Below are 18,957 nucleotides of genomic sequence, written 5' to 3'. Positions count from 1 at the left end.
ATTGCGTCATACTTTTTCAGTGTATTCCGAGTCCGCCTACAGAATAGTTGAAGGACCCGGATGATCAACACTATGCCTTTCCGAAATATGCACGTTAGCACCAGAACCAGAATCAGAATCAAATTCACGCGAAACAAGCTTTACGATTTCTAAATTCATTCCATTCTGGATACTTGGGTATTAATTTTCGTTATAAAAATGAAGTCTGCTTTTGCACTTTGTACAATGTAGTGATATTGTGACTACGTAACACCATAGATAAGTCTTTGACATCTCAAGATCACGTATTTTCGGAATTGGGTCTAAATTCTACTATTTTGGCAATCTTGGCTAAAGGTATTGGAGTATGGCATGGATGCTTACGATAATGTAATTGGGCAAACGTAACAACAGATATATATGATGGGTAACAGTTGATACCAGGTACGATTGAAGTGTTGAGTAAAAGTTTAATATGACGTGACGTGACGTGACGTGACGTGACGTGACGTGACGTGACGTGTTAATTTTAGAAGTTGATCTTATTGTTCTGTAAAAGTATAAATATTGCACAAATATATATATTTTATGGTCTTTGAGATATAAATTTGTATTACTACTCAAGACAAGGTGATTAGATATTGAACGTCGGGTGATGGTTTTCATAAGACTTAAGAATATGTCAAACTCTAAAAATAGAGATTTATGTAGTAAACCTTTCAGTGCATTTAACTTTAAGTCGAAATTTAGCCCATCTTAGAGAGAACATGGAGGGGTGATTGATCATGTAATAAAACCAATGAAGTCGTTCAAGACGGTACGGTGCTGTCACGAGTCACAAGTTGTGAAAGTTTAGTTTTATGCAAACAGATCATAAATCAAATTGTTAATAAGACAGACTACGGGTCGGGTCACGTTTTGCTATTTCATAGAGATCACAGGTGTCACAACAAGTTATAAATTGTGCCCCGAATGATTTCGACAGCTGTTTAGAGAATATTCTACAGAGTTATTTTCAACTGTTTGTTTCTGAATCGAATTAACTATATTAATGAACATTTTTAAATAAGGTAAAGAAAAGAAAAGTGTGTTTGTTAAACATGTATTTGTATTACGGAAGGAACATTAGTTTAAATAAAATGTTGGTGACGTATATGGTTGAAGCAGAGTGGAATTTGTTTCAGAAATACTTTTCAGATTGCTAGGAGGCCTTGACGGAGGAACACTAACTTGAATGCACTCCGTGAGCAGAACTTAACGGAGACAAACACGTCCCAAGGAACTTTAATTCCCGGTTGCAACTAAATTTGGGATTTCGATTGCATCGCTCCTATTGCTGGAAACCGTATAACTTATCCAACCAAAACGTAATTCCTGTATCTGTTTTAAGTCCCGTTTACCCTTAGATCGAGTCCTAGATAAGATTCCGGTACTGTCTGATGACACAACAGCTTAGAAAAACGCTTATTCCTGGACAATATCAACAAGTACCAAGTTCAGAGCTGAGTAACAGTACCCCGTAGAAGAGCTGGTTGAGAAGAAACGGACTGGCCGGCTAATTCAACGTTATATTCTTCAATGGAATAAATTGATGATTTGAACAGCAATGCGAGTACTTTCCCATTTAAGTAAACACAGTCAGATATATATCGATAACTGCACGGATAGCCGGTCACGAACGTTTCACTAGGTCAGGTACGTACATGGTACAGTGCCAACAGCAGACTCATTTGTTCTAGTTCCAGTGATATTACAATGACAAGAGAAAGTATGTCAGGTTTTTAAACTTTAAATAGGGTCTGTTACAGATGATCATATAAAAACCAAATGATGATGATTTATCAGCCTAATATTGTCGTAAAAAGTTGCCGATAATTAATCAAAATAAACCAAGACTGTACTAACGAGTAATAAAATGTGGTAACTTTTGATAACCGACAATGTATATAAATACCGATAATCCCGGTGGGGGTTGGAGGGGGGGGGGTTAAAAATATTTTCACACTTTTCATACGCCGAAGTTCTATCCAAATACAATCCAAATATAGACCAATTGTTAGGGATTTCCAGTCACAAACAGAGCTATAGTTAAGGGACCGGACAGAATTTACGGCAGGGGGGGGGGGGCCTGGGGAGAAATTATCTCTGACTTGTTTTTTTTCCTGGCCCCCCCATCCACTGTGACCAAAATTTCACAGCCCCCCCCTTTCAAAAGTATAAAAATTTCATGGCCCCCCCCCCCAAAAAAAAAAAAAAAAAAAAAAAGTGCACAATATCCTGCCCCCTACAATAACTAAAAAGAGTACAAATTTTTTTGTTACTGTAGCACAACTGTAATATTTCTTTTGGTACTACTATTATGTTACTATTTCAGCCCAAACAACTTAGTAGTTGTAGAGGAAGTTTTTTAGAAAACAAAACAAAATAAAACATTTTGACTATACATGTAATCATACACATGTGGTATAATCTTGTTTATTTCCCAACTAGACACCATAAGTAGTCATCACTTAATACCAAGGCATTTGATGTGGTGGTTTTAACTGTCATTCACTGATACATACACAGAAACACAGACACAGAGTAAACACACATTCACATGCGTGATTTGTGAAAAACTGTAGTGGGGACATTTGTTGGGAGTATCTAAGGACATCACATCACCTACATAGTGTATTCAAATATCTATTTATACTCATAACACAATAACTATCTAATGTCAGACATTTGTGGTAGTCATGAAGTGCTAGCAAACTAAGGATTTTATGCACACTTAGGTCTGAAAAATATAGCTTTCACTTTCCTACACCAAATGCATTACCAATACACATGTAAATGTAAGACATTTGTGACTTCATGAAAGTGCAAAGAAATTCAGAATGTTGTGGAATGCTTAGATGTAATCAATATGCTTTCAGTTCCAAAACCATACATATTTAAACCTATAGTGTCAGGCATTTGTGACTTCATGATGGGGACAGCAAATTCAGAATTGTATTCAATACACTGTACAGTGATCAGATGAGTATTACTCACAGTTTTCTAAACCTTCACATTAAGCTTGAAGTGCAGTGCAGGGCCGTAGCCTGACCAAATTGCCGAGGGGAACAAAACTTTGTGTTGGTGCAATCATGCATTTAAAATTTAGAAAAATGCTAATTTACATAAATTTGCTTGTAATTTACATAATACATATTTTAGCATACGCAATTATATATATGTAAGGTCAGAAAAAAATGCTGGTCAACGGGTAACCTAACCCATCACATTGAGTAAGTAGGTCGGTTTCATTTTTTCACAATGCTTGACAAGGATAAAACAAACCATATATAATGACAGCAAAATAATTCAGGTCGAGTTTAGATAGAACTTATTCAGTCATCTTGATACTATCTCATGCAATTTGTCTGCATAGCTACATTTAGGAAATGTACACAATTTACGGTTAAACAAATGGTGTAGTTCCTCTCACCCTCTCTTCTCAAAAAATGTTAAGCCCCACCAATTGAAACTCAAGCATTATTTTAGCCACCCCTTCTCAGGCTTCTGTCAACTACACCGTGACTACAGTGGAGATATGAAATCATATGGTACAATGATGCATTGGAAGAAGACAACTCCAAAGGTGAAAAAAAATTGAAAATAAGACAGTGTAGGAGGCCATTTAAAGGCATAAAATATCAAACCATAGACATAATAAAATACCAGAATTGAAACAATTATGCTATGTATTACATATTATCTGGAAGTGTATTTTGTTGTGGCAAAGCTGAAAGATATTATGCGGATGTGCACATGGTAAATGACTTCTCCTGAAGTTTAATTTCCTTCCAAAAAATCCCGAAAAAGAATTTCAAGACTTTCAGACTTTTGATGGTCGTAAACTTTTGTTCAATTCTTTTTAGTGCACCTTGGATATTTAATCTCAATTCATGCTTGTATGCAACATCAGAGCCAAGTAGACCACTGTATAAGATATTATATAATTTGGAATAGACTCAAATGTATATTGTTACATGTACTAGTCAGAAAATATAAAGAAATATCCTTTTAGCCATGAGTCAGTGTACAGTCACTTTAGTGAACTATCCATTGAAATCGCGCATGCTAGGAATCGCCACGACGTAAATAACGATTTTAATAGCTCTATTCAAAAAGTAGCTTTTTTTCTTTCTTTTTCCCCCAAAATCTCAGGAGGGGCAGCTGCCCCCCTTGCCCCCCCCCCCCCCCCCGCAGGCTACGGTACTGCAGTGTCAATGATGAATAGCCTTTGCAATACAATCCCTTTATTCATAATCTTGAATTTATATAAAGGCAAGTTTCCATGATCCAGCCAGTCTACCTGATCTAGTTTGAACAATAAGGGAGCCATCCTGGTCTTTTTGATGGCTAGACTCATTTGATTCGCTGTCACTGTCACTGTCACTGTCACTAGTACTTGATGTATACCTACCATGTAGTGTAGTTTAATCACATAAATTACAGGTCCTATGCTAGTATATTACCATATATATATATATATATATATATATATATATATATATATATATATATATATATATATAGTTTTGGTAGTACTGGAACTCTTTCTTGGGTGTAACTCGGAGTTTCACGCATATTGCGATCATCAGACACTTAATTGCGATCATCAGACACTTAATGTGTCTGATGATCGCAATATGCGTGAAACTCCGAGTTACACCCAAGAAAGAGTTCCAGTACTACCAAAACTATTACGCTCTGCCACTGCGGTATAGAGCACTGTCTTATAGCAGATTGATACTCACCGAGTTATATATATATATATATATATATATATATATATATATATATATATATATATATATATATATATATATATATATATATATATATATATATATATAGCATAGGACCTGTAATTTATGTGATATATATATATATATATATATATATATATATATATATATATATATATATATATATATATATATATATATACATATGTATCCTTGATGGTAATTATACACTGAACCTGTTTCCACAGTGCTAAAATGTATGTATGTATGTATGTATGTATGTATGTATGTATGTATGTATGTATGTATGTATGTATGTATGTATGTATGTATGTATGTATACATATGTGTGTGTGTAAGTGTGTGTGTGTGTGTGTGTGTGTGTGTGTGTGTGTGTGAACAGCTTGGAGTATATAAGAGTGATTCAGGGTGTATCAAATTAATCTTGAGTAGTGTTTTTATGCTTCACTAAATAGGTACATACAAACGTACACACTTCCATGTTAATAGTAATACATAAATGAAAGTGTAGACATTCAATATTAAAGGCGATATCAAATGCTATCTCATGCAATGCTAAATTTTCTAACATATAATTTTTTTCAATGACAAAATATTTTGCGGCCCCCCCTTTCAAACCATGAGAATTTTCATGGCCCCCCCTTCAAGCCTCCCATTTTTTTCATGGCCCCCCCAATTTCTCCCCAGGCCCCCCCCCTGCCGTAAATTCTGTCCGGTCCCTAAGGACTAAATATGGCGTCGCCCCCCCCCCCTGCATCGCATCATGCATAATATAACGGATTGTCATAAAGAGAAAAACCTTTGGGAAATCATTTACCTTTTTTTCTTTTACTGTGAAGGTGTTTCAAATTCATGGAGACGTTTCCCATGTTACAGTGAATGTTGATAGTATTTGGAATAGATGGTTACTACAGTGAATTAGGCGGTCACAGCTATCGAGCGCTGTGCATTGTAGGAGGGAGGGGGGGGGGGCTCGGGACTTTTACATTTCCAGCTGCTTTAGAGTGCCTTTTTATGGCTTTTAGTATAACACTTGACTGTTTTCGAGATTAAGTAGCCCATTTCGACGGCACATACCCGAAAACCTCCCTATGGGAGTACATGTACTAACTCCTCGCTGATAATATGGCAACATTTTCAAAACAATAACGTATGAAAAACTTTACCGATGATGTATCAATTATTCTAAATTACACCTGAAAATTGAATGTCTTCTGTACGGATCGCTATATAATTTGTCATCAGCATATGTGTAAAATTATATGAAACCTGAAACATCATTGATAATATATAGCACAACTTCATGTATGACATTTGAAGCATTAAAAACTGAAAATAAATTGAATGTAAGGACAAAAAATCAACCCTCCAGACTGTTGTTCCCACGATATATTGATGGGATGCACAATTGTGATCTATCATACATGACATAGCCCATTATAGGTTGATTAAACATGCAAACGAATCAATAATAATAAAATCTACATTAATTCAACAAGAAATTAATGGATAAAGTGTGTTCTTTATTATTACCAAGTGAGTGTACATAATTTGAAGATTGTAATAACCAAGACTTAATAAACCAAATAATCACACCTTGACCGACGACTATTTCCTCAATCAACTATAAGTATCACATCATAGGTTGAGTGTATGTGAAATGGTTCAGGAGTCTACATATAGTCAAGTAATATCTGGTTCAACAAACACTGAGTTAAATGCGCTTGGTTGTTTTTAATAGACCTACTGATACTTTACAGGCAAAATCTGGCCGCCAATACAGTTATCACTTAAAGTATTAATTATTTCCAAAGTATGATGGAATATTATGAAATGATATATTGTTAAACCATGTGACACACACTACTATAAGAAAGTTTAATCACAATCAACCAAACAATTTCAATAATGAGAAAATATAATCCATAATAAAATCACATTCATGTACGTTTCATGGTCTTTATGATTTTATGCATGCATGCACACATACATACATACATACATACATACATACATACATACATACATACATACATACATACATACATACATACATACATACATACATACAGTTAAACACATGCTGGTTGATTTTTGCTCCTCTTGACAAAGAAAATATTATCCTCTTACATGAGTTCCTCATTTTAATACACGTTAAAATTCCAACCATTTCAACCTTAATCCACTATAATCACGAAGTAAGTACAACTGAGGAGTAAATGATAAAGTCGTGGCTTACTCTAAAATGTATTAAGATCATATTGTGATTAGGTAGTGTAAGTAGACAAACATGAGCAATATTCTAAAAATTCTCAGTCAGCTTTTGAAATTACTGAAAAGGAAGTTCTCTACATTCGACCCTTTACTATATATCGTTTTGTCGACATGTGTTTCTTTGTAATAATTCAATGAGGACATTAGATAGATGATTCAAAGAACACATAGTTTAATCAACTCTGCAGGTTTTAAATATCATTCTGAATCTTAACATTTCAGAGAGAGTCGTTTATACATATTTATATCTATCTACTATTGTATTATACCAAATGGATGTCAAGTAAATGGAAATTGTTTATATTGTATGATATATAAGTTACTCTAAGAGAGTTTAACCTTACAAGGAAAGTTTGAATTTCCATGATTCAGAAATGGCTTCAAATCGGAGAAGAAGAAATTTAATAAACACAGCATTGCTGATCTAATAATATTGTGACGAACCCGTGGAAAGTACACGAAAAACTGACATTGTGCATAGCAGAACATACACAATAAAATTGAGTACAGACACATTCGCAAATGCCAGCGTCTCTAGACCGCGGCACAACCCAAGAAATTTGAAATATCACGACCAACTCGTGAAAAACCAACGCCTCAACCTCACAGAGGCATACAAGAAAACGTTTCCCTAAAGGAAGAAGTAGGTTTTAACAAGAAATGAAAGTGACTGTAAACCATGAGATTCTGTCAAGAGCGTATTTGACACGATGTTGACTACACAGTGTCCAGCAAGAGAGAGGGAGAGCATGGGAGAAAAGTGTTGCTATAGCTACCTGACCATGTGACCAAGACTCCGCCCCTCAGCAACTGACTGGCATATGAAAAGTGTGCTTCAACTTAAAAACGGGATATCTAGACCTGAAATACAGGGAAAAACCCGACTTTCTCCAGTAAGGTACTGAGACGAGCCCAATACAGGCACGGGGGCGTGGCACCCACAAGCTTTCCGCAACAATATATTACAGCTTGACTGTATTAAGTGTGGTTGTACTTCGAATCCTATAGATTATTGATCATACATTTTACTCATGTCTAGAAATGGCTAGGTTTTAAAAAATAATATTGAAGACTATGATTTCGAATGTAGAAAAAACAATGCTTGCCAATTTAAAATTAGCAACAAGCTCGAGATGAGAGTTGTACCCAATCTGAATCAACAAGCAAAACACAATCCTGTGACGTTTGATTTATTAAGTGTATTCTCAAGTAATCATGGTGTCTTAACATATGGTGTAAGAATCGTATGAATGCTAGATATTAACATGTCTGTTTCCTACTAGCATTTTGAATGGTTTGGGGCTGTACGTTGCATTACATATTCCCTCTGTGGAAGGTTTACCATGACTTGGAGAAACCTTTACTTCAAATTGATGCAGCAAACGAGCAGCAATCAGGAAATACTCCATTCTTGCAAGCATTTCTCCAAGACATGCACGTCTACCCATACCAAACGGTGTAAAATTCATCTCATTAAAAGAGACACATCTACCCGTGTTGGGATCAATAAATCGCTCTGGTCTATAAACATACGGATCTTTGAAAACATCTGGGTCGTGATCTATGGCCCAATGATTTGGGATGATGATGGTGTCATCAGGAATTTGACATCCATTGATAGACGTGGTGCACAGAGTGCGATGTAATAAACTAAGAGGCGCTATTGTGTGCAAACGCATGGTTTCATACATGGCAGCCTTTAGATAAGGTAAGTTGTCGTGATCAGCATACACTGGACGACGATCAACACCAACGACGTCATCGATTTCTTGGTGGATTTTCTTCTGTATTTCAGGATGTAACATCATATCTACCAAGAACCATTTTAAGGTTGATTCGATAGTTTCAGTGCCTGTGAAAATTCCAGAAATTTCAAAAAGGGAAATATTATAGTGTCACATGGCCTATTCAAAGAAGAATAAATTCTATTGAAGTTCAGTTGTTTTTTGATATGCCTGTCTGGATGAAAATATCCCTACTTGGTATAGTTATTCGGTTAGTGTAGAGTGGGACTCAGGTACGCATGTCTGTAAATCGGATGACACCAATGCTTTCAGTGGAAATGTATTAAAAGGCATAAGAGAATGGTCGTAAAGTTACTTATTTCTAGAGAAGTTATTTGTCAAAAGAAAATGACAAAATAATTCAGCACAAAAGGGGAATTAAGTGGATCAGTGGGTTTATGAATGGGTAGTACCGTGGAGATACAATTTTTCATATTGTCCACACAAATAATGGCCTCCTTAGGGGATGAAGACAATATTTGAACAATATGTGAATTAAATATATGTATCCTTTTCACTCGTTTCATTTATATTGTGTGCCACTTTCTGAACTGTGATTCTGACATAAAGAATATCAAGAACAGTAGATTCTTTCTGCGTTCATGCGTGTTGAGGATCTTTCTTTATCGAAATTCTACTACTGTTCAGTAGTAACCTATGACGCTGGAACATTAAGGTATGAGTTAGGTGTATATTAATCTTTCAAAACGGACGATAAAGTTATTCTTTGACCTAAAGTCATGTTTGATTATTAAAATGATTAATGTGTTCCCGTAAAATGTGTAAATCAAGACGGCATAATTTATACGGCAAAATGTATTTCTCATGATTTATGGGAAACATATTCTCATCCAAACTTTGTAATGTATAGCATTTTAGTTTATTTAACATGTTCACCATTCATTCAGTAGTCGCATAATGTAAGGTAAAATACTCCAAATTAATGTTGATGAGCATATGAACTTACAAGATATATGAATCATACAAATAGTAGACCGAAATCTTGTATACTTGTAAAGTGTTATCCCATATCATTCCTGTAATCACAAAAAGATACAACTCACCTGCAGAAAAAAAGTCCATCACATTTTGTAAAACAACTCTGTCATCAAAGTCCTTTGCTGAAATACCAGCTGTAGGATTCTTTTGATACTTTTCTTGTGTCAGTAACATCACATCAATCACATCACGTGGGGGGTTCGCACTGTTAAACTGTTCTTTACGTGCCCTCAGTCTGCTTTCCATGTACTTGATTCGATGGGATGCTGCTTTCTGCAATCTATCAAGTTGTACTTTAAAGAATGGCTTCAGCCATCCGGCATAGTCTGAATTAAGAACGAAGGGGTGTATATTTAGAGAAAAAAATGATAATAGCACACCATCAGCTTCATTCTATGAATGAGTGGAAATAACAATAACATGTAAATGTGAGCAAAGGTGAGGATTATTGTGTCCTGTCTGCTTTAGTTGATGTCATGAAAGGTCACTTTTCCCACCCTGCATCACTCGACTTTTCTAACCAGATATAAATTGGATGCCTTCTGTAAGGGCACAGCATTTGGATTTTGTTCCTAAATGTATTATTTAATTGGGAAATTAATTTTACCAATTTAACTATATGAAATTTGAAGCGTGCGAACTTAAAACATCGCCTACTCATTACAAATCAGCTACACCAGCAATCTTCAAAGGACACATTTACTTTGTCATTATCTGTATATGAACCATATGGAATTTTGTACACCTGCAATCTTTTTAGATATTGCCTAATTAATAAAACAATTTATTATGCACATAATTGCTTACAAATCAAAACTGAATCAGCAAATTATTTATATCAAACAGGTGCACTATTATCACAAATGAATGAACCAAAGTTTAACGACATTGTAGTGTGCATTCTGAAAGAGTAGCCTAATTATTACAAGCAATACATAAATGCAAAATCAGTAAACTGTATCACACACTTGCACGTTATCATTATTAATTGATATACCAAATTACTAGTATATTAAATATGAAGCTTAAATTCTTAAAGATATAGCTTACTTATCGAAACTCATTAATTATGCAAATGACACACTATAACTAATACCTACAGCAACAAGCTTTGTTAGACGTGCACGCTGTTATGGTTGATGAATACACTGAATTACATGGAATTTGAAGTGTATAATGTTAACATATCGCCTAAATCTTGAAAATCATTCATTACGCAAAGTCACTCATTAACCTAGCATTCTGATTGGTAGAGAGTCTTGCATATATGCAAAGCTATTTTCCACAACAGCCATATCTTCCATTTGTTGTATCATGTCGCCATTGCAATCCCCTTGTAAATAAATCTCACAGGCAACTAAAAACCCAGTAATACACAGCATTTTGAATGTAAAATGTATTATCACAGTGACCGTGCTAAATATCATCGCTGTATACTTTGTAAGAACGTTTTAAAGATTTCCATCCTCGAACGGCAAAACATGCGGAAACGACGGACGCATGCGGTCATAAACATCAATTCATACGCTCGGTGAAGATATAATAAAGGCACTTATAGAACGCCATATATCCAGAAATTGTAACAGGAACTATTAAAATGAAGTAAAAAACACTTCAAAAAAACATGTAAAAACATGTTGATTATCTAGGGAAAAAACAACAACTCGTAAGTTAAAATAGCAAGAAATGCATATTAAAAACAAAAGAAGGTCCGATAAATAATGAACAAGTCAATACCAACCTATTTATATGTCGTGGGCCTGTTTAAAAAGGTAAGTTGTGAGACTGGTCTTAAAAGAAGTCACTTTTTTACATTTCCGTGTAAATAAGATATCAAAAATTACCATTGGTGCTTATTAATAACTAGTATGTGTACATTAAATAAAATACAGTATGCAATAGAAGGACGCAGACTCAATATTTATTTAAAGATGAAATTGAGTAATACGCAAATAGTAAACGTAAAGTGATTACTAATGTGCACCATAGATTGGATGATAAAGTTACGGCTGAATTGTCAACAACTGCATAGCAGTCATCAGAGAGATGGCCGTGTGATATTAGGCGCTACAGTATAAACGTATAGTATTTTGATAACTATTCCCGGTTTAACTGGTATAATGACCTCTCCCAGCAAGATATGAAACGGTATTTGACAATTAAGAACATATTAAGCAGTGTGTGCATGCATATCCGGTACACCACGTGCCTTTCAACTTGGTTTTGGTGTTGAAGATTTATCGATATACTGGTAATGGTATGTAATTGTATCTTTAAGTGTGTAGGTTTTAGATTCGTCTGTGCTTTTGGGAATTTTGTTCAATGCTTTTAATATATGTAATGGTATTTATTTTTGTACTGTTTGGTGTATTTTACTTTTTGCGGGCTCCTTTTGTCGAGCAACCATATACGAATGAAAGGACCACCATCTTTGAATAAGATAAATAAATAGAAAAAAAACCAGCAGGGTCTTTGTTTCCCTTAAGTGACAGTTTCATCAACTACTTGCTATTAACTAGGTAGCATATAAAGGAAGAACCACATATAACTTACCTACGGGCGAGGCTTCTGCAAAATAACGAATCGACTCTGCGTTTGACTCTATAAAGTCAAGAAATTCGTGATCGTCTTCGTTATAGGTCTGCCCTTGAACTAGTTGAGATATCGTATTGAATGCAATCAAACTCAATGGCAAATGGGGATCAAAAGCAGAGCTTCCTCTCTCAACGAGCTTTTCTGTGAGTCAAAGGTACCAGAAAAATATCAGAGATATGACACCAACTAATCATGCAAATTCTGGTAGTACAGTATGCATATAGCTAAAATTACATAATTTGAAATTTTTGAAAATCTCCTGATGAATTTGTATATCGGCTGTTAGTCATTAGCCCCAAGTGGCAACGCCTGATGAATGGTGGATATAGAAATGACTTATGTCCCATTATGCGCTCTTTCATACCTGCGTCCGTCAGTGGACAGAAATACCTCAAGACAACATCACTCAATTTCAACCAAACCTGAACGCATGTCAAACACTAAACGGTATGTATACACGTACATAATTTCGTTTCCTTGACGTTTATGGCAAAACGACGACTATATTTTGTATATATCAATGTTGAAGTTCCAAACGCGAACTTGACCGTTGGCCTTGACCATCGTATTCAAGGTCACATAACTGAGAGGTGTTGTTTTACCATAACACATGAAGTAAACGTTCAAAAAAAATTCATGAATGTGGAAGGTAATGGGTGTTTTTATTAGAATATTTTTGGAGAGACACTGATCTAAAATTCAAAATGCAATAACTGGAAAAATTAATGATTGAAATTACTCCTTGAAACTAAAACCTACATCAACAAGCGTTATAATACACGTGTGCTTTATTATGTTTGATGTATAATGTACCACCATATATGAAATTTGAAGGTTGCATTCTAGGATATTGGTAAATATGAAAAGTCATTAATTACGCAAAATACTTATTACTATCAAAACTATTGCAAGTAATTTGTTATCATCAATTCTATGAAAACACATAAGATATAGTCTAATTGCCACGAATCTTTAATTTACGCAAATGATTCATTAAAACTAAAGGCCATGTCAATAAGCTTTTTACGACATCTGGGCATCGTAATAGTTAAAAACTATGCCAAAAAGCTTTAAAGGAAAGATGTCCTTTCTTGTGGTTGATTTACGTGCCAAATTATATGAAATTTGAAGCTTGCATTCTTAACCTACAGCCTAATTACCAAGTATGATTAATTATGCAAATTACTCATTATACGTAAATACAATAGGAAATATGTGTTCGACGAATATTCGTGGTCATGGTACATTTCACATGTTTTAAAATACAAAAAAATAATATGAAATATTTATTATTTTAAATATTAAATATAATTATCAAAATGTATATCAAATACTAAAGAAATGAACTGGCTAACAGAGGAAGCTGTAAGGGTCTCACGTGACACCTCTGTGACCGTCGACCACTATAGAGCATGCCTCAATGACCTTTCGGTGAGTAACTCATGTTTTTTTTCTGTTTTCTTACCATTTGCGACATTAATTTCGTTTAGATGTTCGGTTTTTGTTGTTATGGCCATTACGATGATCATGCAATATGATATATGCTTCCAGTTGTTATAGGGAGTGTAAAACGAAAATAGACATTGGTACTCGACAACTCAATATCGAAATCAGAACTTCCGAGGTTTTCCTGTCGATTGTTTTCATCTTTTGTGAAATATTAAAAGGCATTTGAATAATTTTGTTCAACAACTGATCATGACCTTTACTAGGACTTCACAAATCATAATTATGGGTCCGAATTACATCCCTAGTTAATGAAATTGACTTGGAGTTGTGATCTTGTTGATCGTACTGACGTACAATAGTTGTGTACTACAAAACTTGTATGAAAGAAAATTTAGACCTCCAGGGCCTATTTTATGTATAAGCTTTAGATATTCAGAAAACACACTCGATACTACTTTATATTTTGGGATTTTCATATTACGGATTGATGTAGTGAATATTTCCCCCTTCACATGCCACATGAAATATCAAAATGATATAGGAGGGCAGCTACAAATCTCACCATTCCAGCTCGAATTTACATATATTATATCTACTTCTAGCTCTGGCTAGTTTAGTAGCAGAAGACATTGGCCCTGTTAATATATTTCTTAAATAGTAATGCCCTAGTGAGGTCGCACATTGTAATATTTCGCAATAATACATTATATGAACCAAAATACACCCATCATACGTTACTTCAATTTACGTAGCCTGAGCAAATTTTGTTATGTGGCTAGACAAGAGCAAAACCATGTCGGATTAAAATATGCGAAACTGAGAGACTCGCACAATGTGAGGCTATAGATAACTTGATAATACAAAAGCCGAAGTCTAGTTGTAGTTGTATTTACTTTTATTTGAGCAAATGTTTGTATTTTCGAAGGTAGACGTATTTAAACATCTACCATTTTAGCTTAAGATGCACTCAAAATACGACCTGCTTACGCGAGTTGCCTTCATTCTGGTGTCACTATTACACACAATTGCAGGGTAATATCGAATTTACAAGTTACAAGTTACTTGAAAATATCTCAAACCTGACAGGTGTGAAAGTGGGTGTGGACGGTGATTTAATAGTTGAGCAAGTTGTGAAAAGCTCGCCAGTTTGCCTTGTCTCATCGCTTGTCTAACGCGGGCACCTTCCACTTGGGTCAAATCACCCACTTTCTACCGAAAATCATGAACGGACTTTGTCTTTTTCTAACTAAAGCCTTTTAAAGTACACAAGAATCCATATATTTTGTAAAATTTGTAAATTTTGGGCGAACAACAAATGGGCGAAAAACCCGGCCGAAATTTATGACCTGACGGTCAAGTGTGACTCCACGAATTCGCCGAAAAATCAGTATTCCTATCAATAATTGATTGTACGTAGTAGCACGGAGGAAGAAATATCCGTCGACATTTCGCTTTTATAGTATCTAAATGATGAACATTTGTGAAAGTTACAGCGAGTTGAAAATACCCCAAACTACGATTGTGAATACTAAGCAGCCACCATAGTCAACGTACCACACGATCACGATCGAAGTTACCACCGTTCACGCTCTGTACACCTTCCAGCCCCTATGTAGGAAATATATCTTACCTATAAGCTTGTCTACTTCCATTGCAATTACTTCACTCCACTTCGCTTTACCACCAACACGCAAAGCAGTGTGTGTACTCTTCCTCAAAACATTCCAAAGTTCAGTGTGATCCATAAAGATGACTTCTTTACACTCAGTCCAAATCTTCCAGGTTTGGAAATCACGTGGACGACCAGCAAAGTCCGCCTTTTCTTCAACCATAGCTTCAGATAACACCTTGTAAGAATTCAAGACCACGACACGTGTTTTGAAGAGGTTCAAACTGTACACGGCCCCTGAAGTCAATAAATGATACGAAAGATGAGCCCTTTAGCATGACCGCATCTACCATGTTCCAAGCTAGGTGCCTACCTTTTAACTAACTATATAACTTAAGTTATATTCTCATGTGCATAAATAGTTATCCGTATCTCTTGCCATATCTATGGAAAGCCATAGTTGGTTTTAATAGTCCATGACTAAACAACACATTGACCACTTCGTTAATTGCATGATGACTGTGTACACATCTTTATATGATGTGTACAAGCATCTTTATGTGATGAGTGTAAAAAGAACTTCATCATATACCTATGCCGAGGTCAAATGTCCTTGAGCACGTTTAATGGGAAATATCACTTCTGATATTAGACATTAAACATCATGATATTCGTTCATATGTTCTGAGAAAACGCCTTTTTGATTGGACAAAACTTGGTGATTCCAAACATAAACAAGCCAAATGGTGGCCGATCTTCTCCATCGATGTCATTGCATATGGCCACAAATTCATGCATCAATCACAATAGGAAAATATCTGTATCCGAATGATACTATTTTATATTAAATTACAAATTACATTTCTCTGTACTGGTTCGTGCAATTTACAGTGGTATCTCTAATGCGACTGTAATCCACATGACTGTGTGTATGTGCTACACTGTATCACACTAACATACTACTACTACTACTACTACTACTCCAGAATTTTAGAATTGCGCTCAAACATCTCTTTTATTAAGATATGAAAGCATTTTCGGAAACTTCTACAGAATCTACATTGCTACCAAGTTCGTGTCTCAAAATAATTATTAAAAATGTACTCAAAAATCTGATTAAAATTGACGATCATTTAAATATTTCATCAAATTTGGCTGACACGGCCAGTGCACGAAGTGCATATCAGACTGCTCTCATTTTATTTTTCGTGTTTACTCTTAAAAGTCCTTGGCATAAGTATATGATAAATTACCCAATATCATCTCTTTGAAACAAAGTCAACATTTGTGCCATTTCTGCAACATGACCCGAGTTGCCATAGATTAATTTTATCCATATGTTGTGAACTCGCTCCTCAGACATCGGCAAGTAAGTAGTTCACAACATATTACATATTAGTAAACAACTATTATTACATATGTACCACTGTGTATGTTGACCTACAGTCAGAAATAAAACCAGTATTTTCAATGCTGGCTATGCAAATGAGATAAATTGAGGTAAAGAAGATCCTAAAGTGAAACCAATTCCTGATGAAAATAAGCAAATAAATGCATTTGTTTTAATGCACATAGGTGTCTTTCCCATTGTTACACACTTTTTGAACAATTTTGTGTCGGTTCATAAAGCATTTCACTATTTCTCTCGACCATCCATCGCAAGTTCTGAGGTATCAAATAACTATGCAAATTAGTCGCTTACCTACCAAATAACTATGCAAATTAGTTGGGTATTTTCACTGCAAACAAGAAAACAACACTTCAACTACTTTCCGTATGTAAACATTATCGATCTTGATGTTTAGTAATGTATCGAAGGTATCAGGTATACTAAATGTTTCCACTGGATAACTGTACACTTCTATGAAACAGTTTTAAAGCAAATTCATTACTGTTTGTCATTTTAAACTAACATCGACCACGAAGAATCGTCAACTGTCATCACGCGTCTGCAGCTTACACAGTTAACACACATTTGGGTCGATGTTAGCTGCCTCCGAACCGGTCGCGAACGCCACCGCTATATATTGAGAAAATAAACTATATAAATAATGAAAGTATTGGTTTTACTAGACTATTAAGAGTAACTTCCAGTCGGTTTTCAAAGGATTTGGAGAGTTAATTCTTAAATATGCCCGTTTTTCTCTTACAAATATCGACGAACTGACTACTTTTACAATATATATATAAACGGAAATGTGCATAACAATAGGAACAAAGGGTTACATGTACAGCTGATGTTGGGTGACCTAAATCAAATACGCAGCGATATTTGTCCTTTTCTAAATTATTACGTTTGGAGCAGTTTGGACTACATATGTAGTAATAACAGAACCCCACGGCCTCGCAATGGATGGTAGGTCATACAGAAGTTATTTTCACGAGTGATTTGGTTTATGTCGCCGTATATATGATATGTTTGAACTGTTAATTATCCTTACCGTATTGTCGACTCCATTCAGTCAGCTTCAAGTGTGGTTGTGGTCCGAATTGTAGTAAGTTACCGATCACTGGCCAACCAGCTGGACCTTTAGGGTAGGTTTTAGGTAATTTAGGTCTGTTTGACATCCAAGTAAACAGTATGAGAGCGATCGAGCAAGCTACCAGTGCGACCTCGGTTAGCATGTTTTTCTTTTGACAATGTCCAGAGTGTACGTTTCATCGACGATACAAATGTATAGTATACGGTCAAGAATAGCACGAAACTAAAGATTTTGGTTAACTCAGTCACTTGATGACGTACTACTAAAAAAGCCAACGTCAAAAGTACGGCTAAACAATAAACCTGCACAGAACTTATGGTAAAACCACTGGTACAAACGCAAACCGCGTCATGTACTGTATTCCAAGTCAGCCTACAGGATAGTTTGAAGGATGATCAACACGTATGCCTTTCAAAATATGCACGTTAGCACCAGAAACAGAATCAGAATCAAATTCTAGCTTTACGATTCTAAATTCATTCCATTCTGTTTACTTGGGTAGTAATTTCCGTTATGAACTCTAAAAATGAAGTCTGTTTTGGCACTTTATACAATGTAGTGATATTCTGGCTACGTAACAACATAGATATGTAAGTCTTTGACATCTCAACATCACGTAGTTTCGGAATTGGGTCTAAATTCTGATATATTTTGGCAATCTTGAGTATGGCAGGGATGCTTACTATAATGTAATGTGGCAAACATAACGACAGCTGATGATGGGTACGGTAACAGTTTGTACCAGGTACGATTGGAGTGTTGAACAAAGGTTTAAAATGACGTGACGAGACGTGGTGTTAATTTTAGAACTCGATCGTATGAATTCATACTGTAAAAGAATAAATATTGCACAGATATATATATATATATATTATGGACTTTGAGATATGATTTTGTATTAATTTAGACAAGGTGATTGGATATTGAACGTCGGGTGATGCATTTCATCAGACTTAAAAATATGTCAAACTCTAAAAACAGAGATT

General features: G+C 35.3%; 1 protein-coding gene across 1 annotated transcript; it reads right to left on the bottom strand.

Moving 5' to 3' along the window:
* Positions 1 to 6,866: 6,866 nt before the first annotated feature.
* On the bottom strand, positions 6,867 to 18,350 carry LOC144432818 (cytochrome P450 1A1-like). Its single transcript, XM_078121105.1, has 5 exons — positions 17,930 to 18,350; positions 15,510 to 15,785; positions 12,389 to 12,571; positions 9,901 to 10,161; positions 6,867 to 8,904 (listed from the first exon to the last, which is right to left on the bottom strand). Exons 1-5 carry the CDS (start codon positions 18,111 to 18,113, stop codon positions 8,306 to 8,308), a joined length of 1,503 nt encoding a protein of 500 aa, XP_077977231.1. The 5' UTR covers positions 18,114 to 18,350; the 3' UTR covers positions 6,867 to 8,305.
* Positions 18,351 to 18,957: the final 607 nt, after the last annotated feature.

The sequence above is a fragment of the Glandiceps talaboti genome, chromosome 3 (genome assembly GCF_964340395.1).
Source record: "Glandiceps talaboti chromosome 3, keGlaTala1.1, whole genome shotgun sequence".
NCBI classification, from domain to species: domain Eukaryota; kingdom Metazoa; phylum Hemichordata; class Enteropneusta; family Spengelidae; genus Glandiceps; species Glandiceps talaboti.
Note: the sequence above shows the minus strand (reverse complement) of the source record. Positions and strands in the feature narration are given on the sequence as shown.